This window comes from Kryptolebias marmoratus, linkage group LG4 (assembly GCF_001649575.2).
Source record: "Kryptolebias marmoratus isolate JLee-2015 linkage group LG4, ASM164957v2, whole genome shotgun sequence".
NCBI lineage: Eukaryota > Metazoa > Chordata > Actinopteri > Cyprinodontiformes > Rivulidae > Kryptolebias > Kryptolebias marmoratus.
In genome coordinates, this window is record NC_051433.1 from 22,624,593 (window position 1) to 22,635,442 (window position 10,850).

Consider the following 10,850-nt stretch of genomic DNA (forward strand, 5'->3'; position numbering starts at 1 on the left):
GGATGTTGTGTTTGGAGAAAATCCTTCTGAGTTTCTCGGATACTCCAGCAACGTAAGGAATGACAATGTTCTTTCTTCTGTTCTTCTCCTGGTTCTGTTCCCTGGTGTGTTTAGTGGATTTCCTAGCTACACCACTAGCTACACTAGCTACACCAGCATATTGCCACAAAGAGGGCACTTTCGAGGAGCTGTGGTTCTGCCAGGACATTTTGGCTTTGGTTTTGGAGAGCCTGGTTGTTATGTATGATGGACTCCTCATCTTTTAGCAGACTGTCCTGAAGCTTTTTAACTTCCTCTTTTAAGGAGTTGCTGACAGTCTCTTCATCTTGTGATGTGTTGCGCCGCTCCTTGTTGTGGAGACAAAGTGAGTTAATGGCTTCGCTAAGAACCTCCTTGTCTCTACGCAGCAAGTCGGCTTCATTGCAAAGAGCCTCATTTTCACAGGAAAATGTTTCCTTTCCCAGCTGGAGCACTCTCTTATTTTTAATTCTTGAGTACTCCATCTGTTTGCTAAGGCTCTCCACGATCTTCTGAAGGTCCTTGTTTTTCTTTTCAAGGTCATTTTGTCGAGAGCCTCTTTGTGTCAGCAGAGGCTGACGTTCTCCTCGCTCAGAGATTTAACAGTAACAGGCTGTCTGCACCGACACGTTTGCTCTTTTATGTTGTAGAAAATAGACAGATGTTCTACATTTCTCTCTCAATACAGAATACATCTATCTATTCTGTTACTTGTTACTCTATTACTGCAAACTCTCAGCTGTTATCTAGAAGACTAGGAAGTCCAGTCGCTTTTCTTTTACGGCTCTCCTGGGATTTGATCTTGAAATGTGAATCTGTTGTTGGATATGTTTTTTAGCTCCGCTGTCTCAATCTGACACAAGGTTTCCAGCATTGAGGGATGTAATGATGCCATGCCGTGGCGTTAGAACAATAAAGTCAAAACAAAAGCTTGCTTTTATCTTAATTACAGGTTGCAGAGGCTTAAATTTTCACAACTGTATGTCAAAAATAAAGGGAAAATACAGACTAAGTTCAAAATACTCACTCAATGTTTGTGCAAAAAATAAAAAGGAGCCACGGCATTAGAACAAATGATCTACTGCTCGCTTTACATTGTGATTCACAACATATCTTTGCAATGTTCCATATTTAGACTTAAAATTTTCAAATACAGAATCAGTTCACGTTTTTCTCACAGTTTTTTTTTAAGCCTCACAGCTCAGACAGAGGAGGAGGCAAGACTTGTTACATTAGAGATGTCTAAAAAATAAAAGGCATTTTTTCAACAAGTCTAAAAATCCCAATAATAAGCTGCAGATGTTAGCTTTAGCCTCAATTAGCCTGCTGTGTCAGCTCAGGCCGCAGTGCATTATGGTCTATATCTACCAAATGAACAACTTCTGTTCACTATTTTTACTTTTACACGTTACAAGAATATTCAGTCATATTTAACAGTGACTCACTGAATTTCCTCTCATAAAACCAAGACCGTCATTTACTTCAGCTTTTCATTTCTGTTTGTTTAATCAAAGGCAGGTTTTTACTCCATCTTCTCATCAAAAGGACTTGCCATAGTTTTTGTCTATGGTTAGAGTTTGTTTTGGTCAAAGCTACAAAGAGCTGCATGTGGCCCCAGAGCCACAGGTTGAAGACCCCTGATCGAAGCTAATGTATGTGCTCAGCTTTTGTAATTTTGTTTAAATTAAATACTTTGTTTTTTGTTTTTCTACTTACTGGAAACTCACTGATGTTATCTAAAAGCAAATGAAGTTCAGTTTAATTTTCTTGTCCAACTCTTAGGACCTGATCTCTTTCTGGGTTTGAATTGTCCACTCATTCATTACATCGTGCTTTAATTATCTAGATGTCTTCAATATCTTGTCTCTTTCTCTGTCAGACCTGCAGGGCTTGAAAATCTTTTAGAAAAATGTGATATGAAGCTAGATTTACTATAAATATGAAACATGTTATTATATGTTGTAAATCACACATAAAGCAAGCTGTATTTTACTTAGTTTATTGCTGCAGCTAATTTTTATTATGTTGTGCACGCAGTATAACCCAATAAACTGTTGTTCAGATTTCTGCACAGAAATATTTGGTAGTGGATCATTTTTCATATCAGTCCATTGACGGTTGTGATTTAGTTGTGGCTGCAGTGCGTGGTTGTGTAAATAAATGCAGCACAACAAAATAGCGTTACAAATAATATTTGTGAATCAATTTTATGTCTGTGTTATGGGTGATAGATGACGTTGTTTTCATTTTTTCAGTTAAATCCAGCAAAATTATGTTGTTCATCACCTTAGATTCAGGAGTATTTTCCAGTGTATCTTGCTGGTGTTTATTTATGCGACATCTGATCAAATACTCAGCATGTAGTGAAGTACGATGCATTCAAATAATGTTCAAAATGCAAAAAAAACACCAAGCTGTTCCATATCCACTATACTACAATGCAGTGGTGGAGGGATTGATTAAAGATTTAAGACGCAGTGTTTGTTTACTGTTTTATTATTATTATTATTATTATTATTATTATTAACCTTTATTTAACCAGGCAAGTTCTATTGAGATCACATATCTCTTTTTCAAGGGAGGCCCTTTTAAAATATCATGTGACATTTGTTGCTACAATCCCTGCTGTGAGCAGGTTCATCTAAACTGGATCATCTAATCTAACCCAGAGTGCTCACCTGTGTCCAAACACACTGTTATTTCATCTCAGAACAATATTCTTTACTGATTTCTGATCTCTATAGCTAAACATGAACACAAGGGACGGTCATAAAACATTAGGTTTTTGTATCCATCTTAAGATTTAAAGTGATATTTTACAGCTCCAGTACTTCAAAGAAGCTCCAGGTCTGATTGGGTAAGGTCAGAAATGTGATCAACCTGTTGTCTTAATAATAAAACGTTGCTCTTTTTGTGTGGTCTGCTCAGAAACTTACTGTCACTTTTTCAGCATTTATGTTTTCACAAAAACTTTGAAAAGATGCGGCTAACACAATTTCCACTGACTTTCTCTTGGATCTTTCCCTGTATGATGAAATGTTGGTTTGTTGTACAGATTTTAATTTAAAAAGTCTAATAAGTCTTTTTAAAAATTCTAATACTCTTCATTGCCCCATATCACAGTTGTAAATTTTAAAAACAGAAACCTTTTTAACAAAGATGTTTGAGCTATGTTGACTTACAATTTGTTCTTCACACCTATTGGTGGCTTTAAAAACCGAATATTTGTACCTTATTTCGTAGTTTTTCCCACGAATGGCTCACATTATCTGTGTATTCATCTACTATATTTATTTTCTTGTTAGGCCTAAGCACCAATGGTGGTGCAAGAATAATTGTAATGCAAAAGTTAATCTTATATTTTTTCCAATTACTAAAACATATACAACATATTGTCTGTTTATACTTAAAATATTACGTGACATTTATTCCTATAATATCAACTTGTTCTAATGAAATATTTTATTCTAGGTTAATTTCCCCAACAAGCTGCCTCAAACTTAAAATATCTCACACAACTCTTGTTGGAGTTGATTAGCTCACCTGGGAAGAGAACCAGTAAAACTTGCCACAATTATTTAAAAAAAAGACTTTTAATGGGCTTAATATCATGTTAATAAAAGGCTGAGGACAAAAGCATGTGAAAGCATTTCCTGTGCAAAGGTTAACTAATGCAAATCAAATGTGGCCGTGACCACCTTTTTGCAGCAACACTTTTGTGAGGGTGATTTAAACATCTGCTGGAGATTTCACAACAATTATTCCAAAAGTACCTCGTATGCCCAAAACAAAACACATAAATAATCTCAATAACCTCAGCAAGTCCTTAGAAATTTCCAAGACCCTTTATGACAGAAAATGTTGATAATGTAGAGATTATATCGCACAAAACATCCAACAATGTAAGATTGTATTTGCATGTGTTGCAGATTGGAGAAAACAAGAAAACTTTATCCAGTTTTAAACTTTATGCCCTGGCTTACAGATTTATAAAAATAGTCGACACGAAAACTCACATGAGACAATGTCTGAACTCTCTGACACCCATCTCATTGTAACCATGTCAACAGAGTGCTCTTACTGCTAAAATGACCCATTAGGAAACAACATAAAGTATAGATTTGAAAAGCCCAAAACCACTGTCAGTTTTACTGTGTAAAAAAAAAAAATCACTAAATGCAAGTGATGATGTTCTATCACTCAACTGACCCAACAGGTTTTCTCAGTCCAGCATCATTCAGCTTAGTTTGCAGATGATCCTGTTGTTATTGTTACCATTTTCTGTGAAACTAGATCAAATGCTGTGTTTGTGCTGTTTAGATGGGTTTGTTCAGGTCATTTTCCAACCATTTACACCAGAAAGATTACTGTTCAGTTTGGTTTTTGTTTCCTCACTCATAGCAAAAATATCAGATTGTCATATTGTGTATACTAATGCCACACACACACACACATGCACACAACTTCCAACTCTGACTGCCACTACACGCAGATAGAATGACAACCAGAGAAAGCACATCTGCAAGCACAAAATCGGCATGGAAATAGATCTGTTGACCTCCTCAAGTGAACATTTTACTCCACAGCATGTTGTTCTGGTCAGAGCAAGAAATGGAAGAAGACACACACACAGGCAATATAGGAAAGAGAAGACAATCAAAGCTTTCCATCTCCACACAAATCTATCCTTTCAGTCACATATCACAGAACGTCTGATGCAGCCTGCTGAAACTTACTGACACATCCCTGTCCACACCCACCATTTCCACAACAATCATGCCTCACTGAAGGAAATTAACACCATACCTTTTTCCTGTCTGACATACAGTCTTCAACCTACTCTTTTATCTTTATCAATTTTTGAGGACGTTGAGGGATGAGGAAAAAGATGGGTCCAGGTTTCCCAGAAGGCCTTCTCTCCCTGCTGTTCTCCCCTGCAATTGTCAATCTTTAACCTCGACTGCAAGCTGCCGATTGGCTCGGGCACCACACGGAGGTGCCTGATTGGGTGCTCGGCTCGGTGTGCAGCACAGGCTCTTGTCTCCCCGCTTCCCTCAACCACAGTGCTGCAATGCAGAGAGGACCGATCCATGCTGTGGCCACAAACTATTTGAAAATGAAGCTTTTTTTCCCCCTCTTAAAACCTGCCCCGGACATATACTAGCTTTGTGACTTTAATGAGATGTGCTGGATTCAGCCCTACAGGCTTTACAGAAAGAAGATCAGACCCCCCACCCCTTGCTACACTGACAGCCAGTGTATGTGTATGGCATCCATTTTGAAGACACAGCCCCTCTCTCTCCCCCCCTCTCTCTCTCTCTCTGTCTCTCTCACCACTGCACACACAGCACCATGCTAATCGGCTGCAAAGGACCACATGCAGCTTATTATGAGCCTCAGCATGTGGACATGAAGCACTAGCCAAAACAGGGAACAAAAAGACGAGCCTGAGAATGTCACAGGCCTCCCAGACAGCGGAAATGCACAGAAGCCCTGGTCAATACTTCTGCAGCATATTGTACCGTCATGTTTATAGCTGGCTGGAAATCTGAGCATGAAGAGCATGACGTCAGATAACTCAGAGAACAAAGCTTCAGCGATTTATGACCAAAATGCATGCATTTGATCCTGTGTTTCAGTGTATACGCTTTCAAAACAGAGATGCTCTTTATAAATCCTGTTTTTGCACTTTATAAATGAAGTATAAACTATCCTTTAAAAGTGACACCTATGCAGGCCCGAAAATCAGCGATAATATAATCGACTGAAATCTTAAAAGATAATCCGGTGATTCTTAAAGGTTCACCTCCACTGCTGTTGTTTCCCTCGGTTTCTTGATCTTTAGCAAAGTGGAATGTATTAAGTTTAAGACTAGAAGACGGTAATTTGTATTAAACAAACATAAAAGTAACCTTCTCTGAACTGAAAATGCTCTGTGTGTAGGTGCAATGCAAAGTTACCCGTACCGGTTCCTAAACCAAAGTGTAATAATGTCTATAAACACATACAGTATTAAAGCGGTGAATTCATAGTTACAGTTTCCTGCAACAGTCAGGCTGCTGATACCATTTTACTTACAATATACCAAAGATGCGAAGGCCAAAATTCAAAAACTGTCAGAAATTATAAAAAACTAAAATCATCTACATCAGTATATATAACATAGAGTTCAGTCTAACCTGTTTGACCTAAAAAAAGATGTTCAAGCCCCCCTGGATGAGATAAGGCTTTCCAGAGGAAGTCTTTCCCTTCTTCTTTCCTTCCTTATTTCATACAAGTAGCCTGTTCTGTTTGGAGGAGAGGGACAGAAAGGGCAAGCTTTCTAAAATGGCTGACACCCAGTAGTTCAGAGCAACTCTGTGAGGCAGTGCAAATCATCAGGCTGTTACAGTTCCTCCGATCCTGCGATTAATAAGCTGCTGGAACATTATTTAGTCTGTAGATATACAGCATTTTACAATTATTTGCAGGATTAGGTTTCGCTAAGACAGATGCTTTTGATTCCCCTTTTTAAAAAAATGTGTATCACTGATATGAACCAGGTTTTAAGGTTTGGATAATATTCTTTATTGCTTTGTTAATCTAAGAAACAATGCTCAGCAGTGTTGTTTCGTCTTGCTCTCATTCCAGTTCAGGGCCTAAATTAAACTTGTCAGTTTACCATCTGGTAATTCCTCTAGGGGCTCTCCTCTGCATGGCTCCCTGTCTCCTCCATCCTGTCTGGTTCCCTCACAGGCCATGTCACAGGCCAGGCCCAGACTGTTCTATTTTGAATTTTAACAAAATACACAAGATACAATGAACTCTACATTTACCCTTTGGCCATCTACTGTAGATAAAGCCACCCATTCAGAGATTAACAGTACTGCAACACATTTAAACACTCACTCCAAGTCCTGCTCCTGGACGTTGGGGTGACAAATATCCTTCCCTCTCCCCCTGTCTGTCACACAAAGCTGTACTATCAGCCTGGCACTAATCACACAAAGTCACTGGTGCCTTATCAGCAAAGTACTACATGTGAGAAAACAAAAACAAGGCTTACCTCTGTGGCTGCATGACTAAAAACTCTGTGATTGTGTCAGTGCTTATTAAAACATGGAGGACAGCCCTGTCAGCCCTCACCCTGCTCAGAGCTCGACTCTGCAAGCTGTCTGACTCCACTGTTCTGATAAAAGCCACGCTCAGACTGGCCCCACGCACAGGCCGAATGTAAGGCAGCTGCTGATTGGTCAGTGCATTTCCTGGCTGCCTGTCTTTTGTTTGTGACAAGCAGATTGAACCAACAACAAGAAAACCAAGACCCTGATTGTAAAAACCAACTTCTGCATGTACACATCAGCTAAAACGGTGGCTGCATTTTGTTGCTGTTCTGTAAACTTGTAGTAAATCAAATTTAGTTGCAACTGTGAGCAATAGTGAGCAGTTATGAACAGAATAAGCCAACACTGCATTTTGTTAGAAAGGAAGTTTTCTCCCTAAAGGTAAACTAACCATCTCAACACAGACACTAAACAAAATGTACTTTGTTTGTGTACTTGCTACAGTCATGTGATACACCGCACTGTGACCTTTGAACCTGTGTCACTGCATGTTTACATGGTTCAGATTATGAAACAATGGCCTTCAGTTTCAGATGGATCCTTCCAGCACAAATTCAACAAAGATCTCCACAAAAATCCACAAGATATTGCAATGCCTCACAAGAAAATGTACCTAACCTCATACTAGACGGTCAGAAGTTCACTATCATTACTGACAGTAATGTTAGCTGCATTTTCAGCTCTGTTGTTAGGTGAAAGTTTATTATTTGGATAAACTGAGAAAAAGGTATTCCTTCATATTTTGCTGAGCTGAAAAGAATCTGAAAAGACAAATGTTATAGGAATGAAGCTCACTATTGCTTGCGTTGTGTCTCTTAAAAAAAGGAAATATTTAGGTGGAAGAGGAACTCGTAAGGGGAATTTTAAATTATCTATTATGGTTTTAAATTGTGCATAATCAAACTTTAAAAAAGACTGAATAGTTTGGAAGAAAAATGTCTACCTCACAAGACCTGTTGTTGTTATTAGCTGTCAGGAAAATGACTGAGAATTAGATTCATTTCTCCAGGATTTTATGGAGTAAAAGTTTAAAAATACTTTGAGGTCCAGATGATGGAGTGGAGTGTAATAGAATACAGCGTCTTTGGTGTGCACAGAGTGACACAAGCAGCAGCTACACAACTTTGGTTTTAGAATACACCACTCTCTTAAAGTTTTTCTTTTTTTTTAGCAACTGGACTTCATTTTATTGTTTTTTGAAGACGTTTCGCCTCTCGTTCAAAACACTTCTTGAGTTCTAGTCAAGGGTTGGAAGTTCCAGGCTGATGAGACCCTGCTACTGATGAACAAAATCTATTTGATGAGAGGTGAAACATCTTCCAAAAGCAAATAATAAAAAGTTATCTGTTTAAGTGTCATATCCTAGATGCCTGTAAATCACAACATACTGTATTTCCTTGTATGTTGTGGAAATTTGAGAAATATCGAGGTTGTTTGCTGAACCACCTTTGTTTTGGGACAGGTGGATCAATGGTTCCTGTAACTTCCATGACCATATTAATGCGAAGCTCTCAATTATGTCTTAGAAACCTGGAAAAAAAAATTTAAAAAGAAGTCCAATAACCTTTGTTTAAAAAAAAAATAATAAAAATTCTTAAGATTGCCCAAAACCTGAGCTAAAATCGATCTAAAACAGAAACTACAGACCAACTTCCTGGCTTTAGGAGAAACAGCATGATATCTGCTTAAATTTGCAAACAGTTTTTGCTGCATGAACCTCAAGATGAAGATAGAAAATGCAGCATAATTACTGAAGGTTTTTGAGGAAACATGAAGGATGTACCTTTATTTTGGTTGGTGTTATGCACATTTTATAGATACTGCAGCACCACCCACTGGACCAGTTTAAAGGTAGCAGCCTGACAACATAAATGCTATGTTGTTCACAGAGATTGTACAACCTCTGTGTATAAATATATAGAATGGATATTTTACAGGCCTTATGACGCAAGATTTAAATTGTTTATTGATAACTGGGACGGGTGAACTTTTTCTCTGGGTATGAAGGGAATTTTATTTATATTTTTACTTGTTTTGATGGACTGTCTGTCATCTGATGTTTGTCATCTACTGCATATATAGAACACAATAAATAAATAAAGCTCCCTGTAATGAACATTTATCCCTCAGTTGTTGAAAACTGTTAAACTATAGGGGGAATAAATCAAGTAATTTAAATATTACTGATTTCCTACAATATCCAGTTCAATTTGCTATTGATTGATAAATTCAATCAGATGCCCTCTTTTATTGAAAACAGTAGTAAGGACACTCTTCTTACAGCATTCTGTGACTAAAGTTAAGATGAAACACTATAAATCAAAAGCTTGATCTTGCGTGTTTTCTATATTTCTCAATAATTCAAAATAGTGACACAGTTTTAGGTTTTTGGGAGGCAGAAGACAGAAATTATTGTAGCTGAAACTGCAGAAACTTAACACACTCAATGATAATTACAGAAATATATACATTTACACTTTTTATAGCATTTTTGTTGTTGTTGTTTTGTTTGGTTTTTTTACATTGACCTGTTTAACATTTGAAAAACAATGTTTATTTTTGGTCTGGCAGCCAGTCAGCCAGAAGGAGGCTGGAAAACCTTTGGGTCCTGTGATTCATCCCTGACATTGTGTATAAAATGGTCCAACTGTAGTTTTAGAAGCACGGAAACTTTAAAGTCTTGCTTGGTTTCCAAATTCTTCAGCCTTCAATCCAGTGGAGCATGTGTGGGACGTTACTGAACAAACAAGTCCAGTCTGTGGAGGCCCCATCTTACATCTCCCAGGACTGAAAGGGTCTGGAACTGACAGCTTAGTGACAGATACTTCCCCTCCTCTTTCCCTCCCTAAACAGCAAAACATCACATTCAACCACATTTAGTTTTTGGTGTGGGGTGGTTTTTGACTACCATTACTATTCCTTTCAACCAACTCATCGAGTTTTTCTTTGAAACTGTTAATTTCACATTTTTCAACATGTGACACTGATTGTTCCTCTTTAACAGAAGTGCAAGATCAGCTTGTGGTGATGTCTAACATGTATCCATGTGCAGATTTACTTCTTACTGCTTAGGAAGAACTTCCCCCTCATGAGGCTAAGAAGGGAAACTGAAAGAAAAGGCACAAGTTGGATGCAGTGAAACTGAGCTGTTTGATGTGTTCAGATCCACTGCAGGAGCCAGAGGTTTTCTGGTGGTGGGTATGCTTTAATGACTGAACATGTGCATCTAGGGTTAATAGAGACACATATGGAGGCCTGCCTTAGAGAAATGTGCTCCATGTGTGTCGTAAATATGAAAGAATCAAAGGAATCAATATGACAGGAATCAAAGCTCAGATACAGAAAGAGGACTTACATATATTACATGCATAAGGTGAGGGCTTGTTGGGAGACAAAAAGACTTGGATCTTTCATGTTTTTCATCACATTTACTTATTGTCAACAGTTCCTAGTCTTAAATCTATTTTCTAGAACATGGACATGCATGGGTATGATTTACAGAATGTAACCAAATTATGTTTGTGTTTGTGACCCACTCAGATGACCTCAAAACATTCCTTTAGGCAATGTCACTGGGAACTGGAATGGTGTGGGAAAGATTCAGCGTCTGCTGCAGGCAGGAATATGCTGCTACGGAGGTTGTTTACATTGTTGACTCACAATTTATCTGCCCCTCTGAAAGTAAACCACAAACTCTTCGAAGGCCTTGCTGGACTCCCTGATGATAGA

At 38.1% G+C, this 10,850-nt stretch overlaps 1 protein-coding gene and 1 long non-coding RNA gene across 8 annotated transcripts in view; one reads left to right on the forward strand and one right to left on the reverse strand.

Annotated features, from left to right (window-relative positions):
- zmynd8 (zinc finger, MYND-type containing 8) overlaps positions 1-7,165 on the reverse strand; it is a 28,431-nt gene extending 21,266 nt beyond the window's left edge. For 3 of the 7 annotated variants that reach the window (XM_037975228.1, XM_037975224.1, XM_037975223.1), the window contains exon 1: positions 4,825-5,224. In XM_037975228.1, coding sequence (XP_037831156.1) covers positions 4,825-4,842 — 18 coding nt within the window. In that variant the 5' untranslated portion in view covers positions 4,843-5,224. Of the gene's footprint in view, positions 1-4,824; positions 5,253-7,063 lie in introns of those variants that run through there. The other 4 variants (XM_037975225.1, XM_037975227.1, XM_037975226.1 and 1 more) reach the window with 4 other exon arrangements.
- LOC119616962 overlaps positions 4,313-10,850 on the forward strand; it is an 8,589-nt gene continuing 2,051 nt past the window's right edge. Inside the window, exons 1-2 of the long non-coding RNA XR_005233075.1 lie at positions 4,313-4,327; positions 4,907-4,910. This is a non-coding gene — a long non-coding RNA (uncharacterized LOC119616962). The remainder of the gene's footprint in view (positions 4,328-4,906; positions 4,911-10,850) is intronic.